This window comes from Myxocyprinus asiaticus, chromosome 7 (genome assembly GCF_019703515.2).
Source record: "Myxocyprinus asiaticus isolate MX2 ecotype Aquarium Trade chromosome 7, UBuf_Myxa_2, whole genome shotgun sequence".
NCBI lineage: Eukaryota > Metazoa > Chordata > Actinopteri > Cypriniformes > Catostomidae > Myxocyprinus > Myxocyprinus asiaticus.
In genome coordinates this window covers 31,541,689-31,553,103 of record NC_059350.1, presented here as the reverse complement: position 1 = coordinate 31,553,103, position 11,415 = coordinate 31,541,689, and the positions used below count along the sequence as shown (strand labels likewise).

Sequence of the window (11,415 nt, the reverse complement as noted above, 5' to 3'; positions counted from 1 at the left end):
CAAATTCGACAAGAGAGAAACTTGATTGATTTAAGGAATGCAAGAACCTCTTACATCAGCGGAAGGACGCTTTTGCACTGATGTTCTTGGCTAAATTGATAATAGATGCTAAGGATGGCTGCAAAATATTTACATTTTCCCAGTAAGCAATGTCCTTCATAAAGTCAATGGACTAAGTTATTTTGTGGTACTCACGTTGCAGCCAAGTGGACCGACTCACTGATCATTTATTTGACCGTCCGAGGAAACTGAGCGCCTTTTTTGTTTCTTTTTGTGCTGGTTCTGCCTAGTGGCTGGAGTTGTTTTGTGTACTAGCACTCCTTCGGGACAGTGTTGTGGATGAATCTGCACATTCTTTGTGCTTATGCCTCCTATTGGCTGGGGTTTGTTTTGTGGAGTATTTTTTTCAGGACATTGGAAGGATTAGGTCATCTGCTGCACTCATGAACAGCCGGCTCACTGAACATTCGTTTGACTATCTGAGGAAACTGAACGTTTTTTTGTGTGTGTGTGTGTGTGTGTTTGTGTGTGTGTGTGTGTGTGCTGGTTCTGCTAGAGGCTGGAGTTTGTTTTATGGAGCAACACACCTTCGGGTCAGTTATGCAGATTAATCTACACATTCTTTGTTTTTATTCTGCCTATTGGCTGGAGTTTGTTTTATGAATTTTCTTCTGTTATGTAATTCTGTCTCACAAAATTTGTATAGAAACACTGGACTTGAGCAATCCAATGGCAAAGTTGTTGCGGGGGCTCTCGTAGGCGTACATGGACTGTTTGAGTTTGGAGGGATGGACACCAGTTGGCGCTGTCGTGTGTGGGGTTAATGCGCATGTTTTTCTTTTTTCTGTTTGTTTGGTTCGGGGGGAAGTTTGGGGTTTGATTGTTGCACTGATGTTGGAATGTGCTCTTTATAATTTTATTTTTGACACACAATCTATTTTTCTAATATGTCAAAATGTCAGATGTTAATATGAGTGGATTGTCTCTCTCCACGTGGAATGTGAATGGAAAAAGAAGGAAGGTTATTTATCTTCTTAAACGTAAGAAATATGATATAGTGTTTCTTCAAGAAATGCATCTTTCCCCGCAGGAAGCTGAAAAATTTGGGAAGATATGGGGTGGACATGTTTTCTTTAGTGCTGGCTCAAGAAAGAGCAGGGGAGTCATTACACTGAATACTTTTATTGGATGGATAAAGTTACTTTATATACACCCAGTAGCGGTGGTACAAACAAATGGATTAATTTCAGATTATGTTACTCTGGATAGGGGCACCCGGCAGGGTTGCCCTGTTTCCCCATTATTGTTCTGTCTTGCCCTGGAACCATTAGCAGCCACGATAACAAAGAAAGATGATTTTCCAGGGGTGGTGGCGGGAGGTATGGCGCATAAGCTTTTGCTTTATGCAGATGATATTTTGTTATTCATCTCCAACCCCACTAGATCTATGTCTGGCCTCCACAGAATGATTAATTCCTTCTCTAAGTTATCAGGATACAGAGTCAGCTGGTCTAAATCCGAAGCTTTGGCTCTGACAGCATACTGTCCAGTAATGGCTTTTCAGCCGGGCATCTTCCAGTGGCCCAAACAGGGCATTAAGAATTTGGGCATTTTATTCCTAGCAAATTTTTGTGATTTAGTTAGAGTTAATTATGACCCCTTAATTTCGAGCAATGTGGGCAAGTGGGCTCATTACATTTATCTATGATTGGGAAGGTTAATGTTATTAAAATGAATTGTATTCCAAAATTCAACTACCTGCTACAATGCCCTGTAGATGTCCCCCTCGCTTATTTCAAGCAATTCATTTGGAATGGTAAGCATCCCAGATTACACTTCGGTAAGTTACATAGGCCAACTGACAAAGGTGGGCTAGGCCTACACAAGATGTTGTTTTATTATTATGCATTCAGTCTCAGACATTTAGCTCATTGGTCGCTTCCACCTAAGAGAGCCCCTCCCTGGTTTTATATTGAACAGGAAGTCCTTGCCCCTATTTTGCCATTGCAAAGCCTTTCTATTAAACTAATTGGAGAAGTTAAGTTACACCCCATTATCTTGTATTTGCACTCGGTATGGACAAAAGTGTCCAGAGTGTTTTATTCAAACATTTATTTAAATGTTGCTTCGAGCATATGGCTGAACCCAAAATTATGTATTAATAAGTCCCCTTTCTGCTGGTCAGAGTGGATTATAAGGGAGGTTAATATGCTCGGTGACCTATATGGGAGTGGAGTGTTGAGATCCTCTGAAAATTTGGTTCAACATTTTGGGATTTCCAGGTCTCAGTTCTTTAGGTATTTTCAGCTGAACCATCTGCTCTGTACTATTTTTGGGAGTAGCATACACCCCCCTAAAGTGGCAAATACTCTGGGATGAGGCATCAGTGTATTACTCCCTGCTAATTCAGAGTCTGGGGGATGGAGCTTTAACTTCAATCAAGAGATTATGGGAGAAATATTTAAACTTGGTATTGGAGGAGGGAGTGTGGGCTAGGATTCTAAAAAACATCAAGTCTGTATCTAGAGATGCAAGGGTGCGCCTTATGCAATTCAAGATTTTACACAGATTCTATTGGACCCCCTCTAGATTGTATAGGCTAGGTCTTAAAGTCACAACTACCTGCTGGCGATGCCAATCAGAAGATGGAGACACAACCCATGTTTTTTGGTGGTGTGTTAAGATCCAATAATTTTGGTTGATGGTTCAGAGTTTTATGTGTGACTTATTGGGCACTCAAATTAAATTTTGCCGCAGACTCTGTATTTTAGGCAATGGGGCGGTCATCAATATAGGGGATAACACATAAAAAATTGGGTCCTGACCAGTTTTATGATAGGCAGGCAGATTATTTTAAAGGGATGGAAGCTGGCTGGAGCGCCCTAATTTCGGGAGTGGTGCGCGGAGATGGGGAGGGTGGCAGCTTTTGAGGAGGTGTCATGTAGAAGGCTGGGGATCTGGGATTCGTTTGATGGGAAATGGGACAGTTATTTGGTGTTTTTGGGGGACTCTCAGGGATGGGCTGTGGAGAGAGAAGTATAGTTTTAAATGTGTATGATTATTCTATATCTATCTATCTATATCTATATCTATCTATCTATCTATCTATCTATATATATATATATATATATATATATATATATCTATATCTATCTATCTATCTATCTATCTATATATATATATATATATATATATATATATTTACACTTGTGTGTGACCACAGGGGTGTTCGTAGGGAGTCGGGTTGGGGTTGGTGATTGGGGAGGGGCAACAGTAGGGGTTAAATGTTGATTCAGTGTATATATGTTTTGTATATCTTTGTTATATGTACGAATCAATAAAAAATGTTAATTGGAATATTGTGCAACTTATGCTAGTTTGTACATTTTTCTTCAGCAATAAAAAATACTCAAAGGAAGCCAAAGCTTCAAACTTTGCATCAGGGATTAAAAACAGTTCAAGGAATGAAAATGATTTTTATTTAATTTTTTTGCTAAATGTAGCAGAAAACAGGAACGAAGTCTCTTTCAATCCTTCCGGGGGGAAAACATTATTTTTAAATGTTAGTAACCGGTTAATCGGTTAATTTTGTTCCAATAATTTTCTTAATGAAACCAAAGTCAGTACATTTTCAGAATTAAATCACTTCCTGTTCCCAGAAAAAAAAAAAAAAATGAGTCTTCCCTCTTTTTAGTAGAACATGAAGGATCACTCATTTGCATCACTCATTTCTTTGCCAAACTCCACACTGTGGATGTAGCCTTCCATGACATGCTGAAGACCTTTTAACAACTATATATAATTACTACAGTTGAAGTCAGAAATGTACATACACCTTAGCCAAATACATTTAAACTAAGCTTTTCACAATTCCTGACATTTAATCATAGAAAACTTTCCCTGTCTTAGGTCAGTTGGGATCACTACTTTATTTTAAGTATGTGAAATATCAGAATAATAGTACAGAGAACGATTTATTTCAGCTTTTATTTCTTTCATCACATTCCCAGTGGGTCAGAAGATTACATATTGGTTGTATTTGGTATCATTGCCTTTAAATTATTTAACTTGGGTCAAATATTTTGGGTAGCCTTCCACAAGCTTCTCACAATAAGTTGCTGGAATTTTGACCCATTCCTCCAGACAGAACTGGTGTAGCTGAGTCAGGTTTGTAGGTCTCCTACAAGCACAGGCTTTTTCAGTTCTTCCCACAAATTTTCTATCAGATTGGGGTCAGGGCTTTGTTATGGCCACTCCAATAGCTTGACTTTGTTGTCCTTAAGCCATTTTACCACAACTCTGGAGGTATGCTTGGGGTCATTGTCCATTTGGAAGACCCATTTGCGACCAAGCTTTAACATCCTGGCTGATGTCTTGAGATGTTGCTTCAATATATCCACATAATTTTCCTTCCTCATGATGCCATCTATTTTGTGAAGTGCACAAATCCCTCCTGCAGCAAAGCACCCACACAAAATGATGTTGCCACCCCCATGCTTCACGGTTAGGATGGTGTTCTTTGGCTTGCAAGCCTCACCCTTTTTCCTCCAAACATAACGATGGTCATTATGGCCAAACAGTTCAATTTTTGTTTCATTAGACCAGAGGACATTTCTCCAAAAAGTAAGATCTTTGTCCCCATGTGTTTTTGCAAACTGTAGTCTGGCTTTTTTTATGGCAGTTTTGGAGCAGTGGCTTCTTCCTTGCTGAACAGCCTTTCAGGTTATGTCAATATGGGACTCGTTTTACTGTGGATATAGATACTTGTCTACCTGTTTCCTCCAGCATCTTCACAAGGTCCTTTGCTGTTGTTCTGGGATTGATTTGCACTTTTCACACCAAACTACGTTCATCTCTAAGAGATAGAACGCGTCTCTTTCCTGAGTGGTATGATAGATGCATGGTCCCATGGTGTTTATATTTGCGTACTATTGTTTGTACAGATGAACATGTACCTTCAGATGTTTGGAAATTGCTCCCAAGGATGAACCAGACTTGTGGAGGTCCACAATTAGTTTTCTGAGGTCTTGGCTGATTTCTTTTGATGTTCCCATGATGTCAAGCAAAGAGGCACTAAGTTTGAAGGTAGGCCTTAAAATACATCCACAGGTACACCCCCAATCAGAAGCTAATTGTCTAAAGGCTTGACATAATTTTCTGGAATTTTCCAAGCTACTTAAAGGCACAATTAACTTAATGTATGTAAACTTTTGACCCACTGGAATTGTGATATAGTCAATTAAAAGTGAAACAATCTGTCTGTAAACAATTGTTGGAAAAATTACTTGTGTCATGCACAAAGTAGATGTCCTAAAAGACTTGCCAAAACTATAGTTTACTAATGTTAAATCTGTGGTGTGGTTAAAAAATTAGTTTTAATGACTTCAACCTAAGTGTAAGTAAACTTCTGACTTCAACTGTACATATACTGTACATGCACATAAATATATAAACCATACATTTCTCAGTTGTTCCCAAGTCTTCACTGAATTATTGTTAGATTTGATGCATTAATAGAGATTTGATGCTGCTAGATCTGGACTGAGAAGCAGATCTGTAATTAAAATGTAATTATCTATACAGTTTAATTTTTTATCTAGTCAAGTAATTTTTATTGTATAGCACTTTTCACAACACACATAATTTCAAGAATTAAAAAGAAGCTGTAATATCAGTAATGCCTTAAAATCACTATTGTGTGGTTTGATAAGAAGAAAAAAAAAACGTACTTTGTGATAATGTTCGGTTTCATAAGGCTTATTACAGCTAAAAAGCCAAGAGCAAATGAGTGTGTGCTCCCTTCTGTTTATAGGGAGCACACACTCCCTATCAGGTGTAAAGTTGTTTCTAGACTTTATTAGTTCTGGAAGAACAAGGTCTCTGTATGCGCTCTTTGTGGGTACAGCAAGTTTTTAAAAATGTAAAAATTTGACTCACATAAAGTGACGTTTAGTCCAAACGACCCCTTACAGTGTATGCATGCAGGGAAGAGAGATTAGGGCTATTAATTTAAGATGGCCAGATACACTATATTGCCAAAAGTATTCGCTCACCCATCCAAATAATTGAATTCAGGTGTTCCAATCACTTCCATGGCCACAGGTGTATAAAATGAAGCACCTAGGCATGCAGACTGCTTCTACAAACATTTGTGAAAGAATGGGCCGCTCTCAGGAGCTCAGTGAATTCCAGCGTGGTACTGTGATAGGATGCCACCTGTGCAACAAGTCCAGTCGTGAAATTTCCTCGCTACTAAATATTCCACAGTCAACTGTCAGTGGTATTATAACAAAGTGGAAGCGATTGGGAATGACAGCAACCCACGTAAAATGACAGAGCGGGGTCAGCGGATGCTGAGGCGCATAGTGCACAGAGGTCGCCAACTTTCTGCAGAGTCAATCGCTACAGACCTCCAAAGTTCATGTGGCCTTCAGATTAGCTCAAGAACAGTGCGTAGAGAGCTTCATGGAATGGGTTTCCATGGCCGAGCAGCTGCATCCAAGCCATACATCACCAAATGCAATGCAAAGCATCAGATGCAGTGGTGTAAAGCACGCCGCCACTGGACTCTAGAGCAGTGGAGACACGTTCTCTGGAGTGACGAATCACGCTTCTCCATCTGGCAATCTGATGGATGAGTCTGGGTTTGGCGGTTGCCAGGAGAACGGTACTTGTCTGACTGCATTGTGCCAACTGTGAAGTTTGGTGGAGGGGGATTATGGTGTGGGGTTGTTTTTCAGGAGCTGGGCTTGGCCCCTTAGTTCCAGTGAAAGGAACTCTGAATGCTTCAGCATACCAAGAGATTTTGGACAATTCCATGCTCCCAACTTTGTGGGAACAGTTTGGGGATGGCCCCTTCCTGTTCCAACATGACTGCGCACCAGTGCACAAAGCAAGGTCCATAAAGACATGGATGAGCGAGTTTGGTGTGGAAGAACTTGACTGGCCTGCACAGAGTCCTGACCTCAACCCAACAGAGCACCTTTGGGATGAATTAGAGCGAAGACTGCGAGCCAGGCCTTCTCGTCCAACATCAGTGTCTGACCTCATAAATGCGCTTCTGGAAGAATGGTCAAAAATTCCCATAAACACACTCCTAAACCTTGTGGAAAGCCTTCCCAGAAGAGTTGAAGCTGTTATAGCTGCAAATGGGGGGCCGACGTCATATTAAACCCTATGGATTAAGAATGGGATGTCACTTAAGTTCATATGCGTCTAAAGGCAGATGAGCGAATACTTTTGGCAATATAGTGTATATTTGACATATTTGAGGATATATTGAATATTAGGGATACATTTATGGAAAAGGCTACTGTATCCAATGCTTGCTATGATTTCCATTCTGATATTTCCCCCGCATGGGAAAAATGTCATCACTTACAATATTTTTGCTTATTTTGGGTGAGGCAAATCACTTACTTTGTTTTTCCAGAACAGGTTGCTTGTTTTTCTTGTGAAATCTCACAACACTGCAGCTGGTATAAGGGTGATTATGTGCAATATTTAGCACAGAGTACTGCCATTATAAAAATAACACATTAACCATTCTTTTATTTCATTCTAACCGGATACCATTTGGAAAGGAGGCAGCAGAACGGCAGAACTGGAACTAAAAAATAATAATAACAGAAATGGAAAACATTTTGTTTTTAGTCCTTGTTTTTGCATGTTATCAAGCAACACACAGACATACATGAACAGTAAAGTGACCCAGTGCTGTTATAAGAAATATCAGCACTCTTGGAGAAACAAAACTACTGTTGTATAATACAGAATAAAAGACATAGCATATTTGTTTTTCAGGTTATTTATTTCTATGTTTGAAAAAAATAAATGTGTGATTTCAAGCCACCTACAGCCCTGTTTTTCAAAGAACAGACAGGAAAGACAAAGGATACAACTGAGTGGTCCATATGTGACGTGTTGTGACCACTCTAAACCAGACCTTGACATTTTTCTCCTGTTAAACCGGGAATAGACAGCAACAAAAAAGCAATGCAAAGGCCAAAAGAGAAAGATTCTGCTGAAGAGTACTGCCTTCAAATGGTGTGATACAATTTAAGATACGTATGTATCAAGTTTGAGAGAAAGAGAGAGGGATCGAGACAAAGGAAGATCTGGTGTTCCCAGCAGTGAAGTGTGTCAGTCTGTCTGTGTGGTTAGCTCAAGTACTACTACGCTCATTAATTAGCTCCTTTGGGAGACTGGCTGGCTAATGGGAAGGGGGAAGGGAGGAGTTGAGATGTTTGGGGATGGAGGGGGGCTTCTGAGGGGTTGATTGAGGGGGAGAGGGGAGGACACGGGCCCATTATCTGATTTGTCTGCGGTTGAGGTTGCCTGGCATGAGGTGATGTGCACATGGCCGCAAGCGCTGCACAACATGTACGCCCAGACTCACGGCAATGATTCTAGAGCAGCAGTCATTCTCTAGCTCACTAGAAGGCTATGTCTGTCTATCAGATTCAATCTCATCGTTACAGCATCTGGACTGTTTTCACACAAATACATGGGTAACTAGTGTTTTCAAAACTTCACTACATGTTCACTTTAGATGTGTCTGCCAGTCTCTGAATCCAAGTTCTCTGTGGATCAGGTTCAGAATGTTTGTGGTTGTGTGTGTTTTTGTGTGTGTGTTTACCTTGGACATATCTCTGTAGTTGCTGGGCAGGGTGAGGTCCAGATCTTCACTCTCGTAGTTGGTGATTACCCAGGGGAACACGGGATACTGGTTCAGATCATTAAAAGTACGGCCTAAAAGACACAGGGGAGGAATTCACTAAACACAAGGTTCATACAGGCACCATTGAATGAAAATTATTAGTACTTTTTCCAGTACAAATTTTTCATTTTTAAGGGCTTTTCAGAAGTGAGAGAACCCATAGCTTTCATATAATTATAGCATTTCATATAATTTTCATATAAATAACACATAACTTGTATAACAAGTGACGTGAACGTGTATATATTGTATACTGTATGTATATGGAATTTGTTATCATCATTATATTCACATTTTAGCTTTTTGACAATTTATAAATTCTACAATTAATATGATGTCATGAAATTGCATATATTATTAATGATTTACATTAATTTGTTTGACAAGCACAAAAATGGTACTGTCTCTTTAAGAAAACTGGCAGTTTAGAGCGAGAATTTGACAGATGTGTTTTTCGGTTGAGTGCACTTTAACAAGAGTTGCTGTTTTTCTTTATTGCATCCACGCTGGTTATATCACTCGTGTTTTGAGAGTCACATGCGTTAAAATGGTGAATGGTGTGAAAAAAGTCTGTGGTAAAGTTTAACCTTAGAGTTGACCTCATTAAATGCAGTGTAAATGTAACTATGGCATATCAGGGCTCAACGAAAGCGATTGTGACATTCCATGCAGCCAATACACAAGGTCAATTTCCTTTACACTGAGTGCATGCTCATGCGACACAACTCGCAGTGAAAGGATGTCGGTGCTTAACTTTTTCGCCACTACATAACTCAATCACCTGCGAGTAATGTACTGGCCAGTGGCTAATGACAGGTATTTTTGTCACCTAGCGCAAAATATGGTCACATTTGCATTTGATTACTAGCATTTCAGAAGTCTGTGTATCCAAATCAAAATCAGCAACAAAACAAAGCACAGACCTTTTTTACCCACCCCACACATCATGTAAAAAACTAAATGAGCTGTGGTTGGTCACCTTTTATGTCGGTTAGATAGCCCATTCCAATCTTGGGGTGGTTCAAATGTGTGCTGATATCAAAGATATCTGGAAAATGAATGTGTTTATTGTGCATGCTAAACATGAAGAAATGTTCTGTTTTAATTTCAAGCACTTTTCAATAAAACTTGCCGACTTTTCCAATTCTTAAATTTCTAAAAGCTAAATTTAACCACATTAACCACTTCAAGGACCTTGTGCAAACACTGGTAAAGAGTTGCAGCACTTTTACTGCATTTTGCCTCTTATTTACTTACTGAAAGAGTTACACCATATTTACCTTAGGTCATTGTCATTCTTTTCACCGCAAACAGACCTGCTTTTTCTTGATCTGTTTATGCAGGCGCCAAGAGGGACATCTTTGGCCGCTGCATTTCATCTTTCTGTTATTTAAGGTTCTTAAATTTCAGGGTTTCACAGCAGAACATTGCCCAGAGCATCACACTCACTCCACCGGCTTGTCGTCTTGCTACAGTGCATCCTGGTGCCATCACTTCCCCAGGTAAACGGTGCAACGTACCCGGCCGTCCATGTGATTTAAAAGAAAACGGGACTCATCGGAAAAGGCAACCTTCTTCCACTGCTCCAAGGTCCAGTTCAGATGCTCGCGTGCCCAATGTAGGTGCTTTCAATGGTGGACAGGGGTCATCATGGGAACTCTGACCGGTCTGCGACTACACAGCCCGATATGCAGCAGGGTGCGATGCACCGTGTGATGTGAAACATTCCTCCCGTAACCATCATTAAAATTTTCTGTGACTTGTGCCACAGTAGACCTTCTGTCGGTTCAGACCAGATGGGATAGCCTTCGCTGCCCTTGCGCATCGATGAGCCTTGGGCATCCAACACTCTGTCACTGGTTTGTGGTTTGTCCCTCATCAGACCACTGTCGGTAGGTACTCACCACTGCTGACCGGGAGCACCACACAAGCCTTGCCGTTTCAGAGATACTCTGACCCAGTCGTCTGGCCATAACAATTTGGCCCTTGTCAAAGTCGCTGAGGTATTTACTCCTGCCCATTTCTCCTGCATTCAACACGTTGACTACGAGAACTGATTGTTCGCTTACCATTTAATCTGCCTAAACCTTGATATGTGGCCTTGTTAGGAGATGATCAACATTATTCGCTTCACCTGTGAGTGTTCATAATGTTTTGACTCATCAGTGTAGTTATGTTCATCACTTATTGCTCACTTATTGACTGCTAATATAGTGCATGAGTCATGTTGATTACTTTTACTGTTTACTGTTCAATTGTGTTTTTTGTTTGTTTGCTTTTTGTCCTTTACAAGCTTGAGAGATCTGCGACTAAACCCTGTCAAGACTTTTTTTTTAATTCACCTTTTGTGTTCCACGGAAGAAAGAAAGTCATACTGGTTTTGAGTCTCATTAGGGTAATTAAATAAAGAAATAATTTTTATGGACTATTCCTTTAAGTATCAATGATCTTTACCAGAGATGGTGTTGAGGAACATTAGGTACTCAAAGTTGGAGATCTCTCGTCTCTGCCAGCGCTGGGTCATGCTGGAGGCCTTGTAGAGCTGTTTAGGGCTGGCCAGAGAGATACGTCTGCCAAAGAAGTTACTTTTTGCTTCCTGGCCATTTTATAATATAGAAAAATGTACAGACAAATACAGTGGTCAAAATAAGCACCAATCAGAGTGCCTGCTTCAATTGTATGCATGCATACTTCAG

The 11,415-nt window shown here is 40.2% G+C and overlaps 1 protein-coding gene across 1 annotated transcript in view; it reads right to left on the bottom strand.

Annotated features, from left to right (window-relative positions):
* LOC127443554 (lipopolysaccharide-responsive and beige-like anchor protein) overlaps window positions 1-11,415 on the bottom strand; it is a 309,792-nt gene that overhangs the window by 118,407 nt on the left and 179,970 nt on the right. The window contains 2 exon segments of the mRNA XM_051702239.1: window positions 8,639-8,751; window positions 11,174-11,289. Coding sequence (XP_051558199.1) covers window positions 8,639-8,751; window positions 11,174-11,289 — 229 coding nt within the window.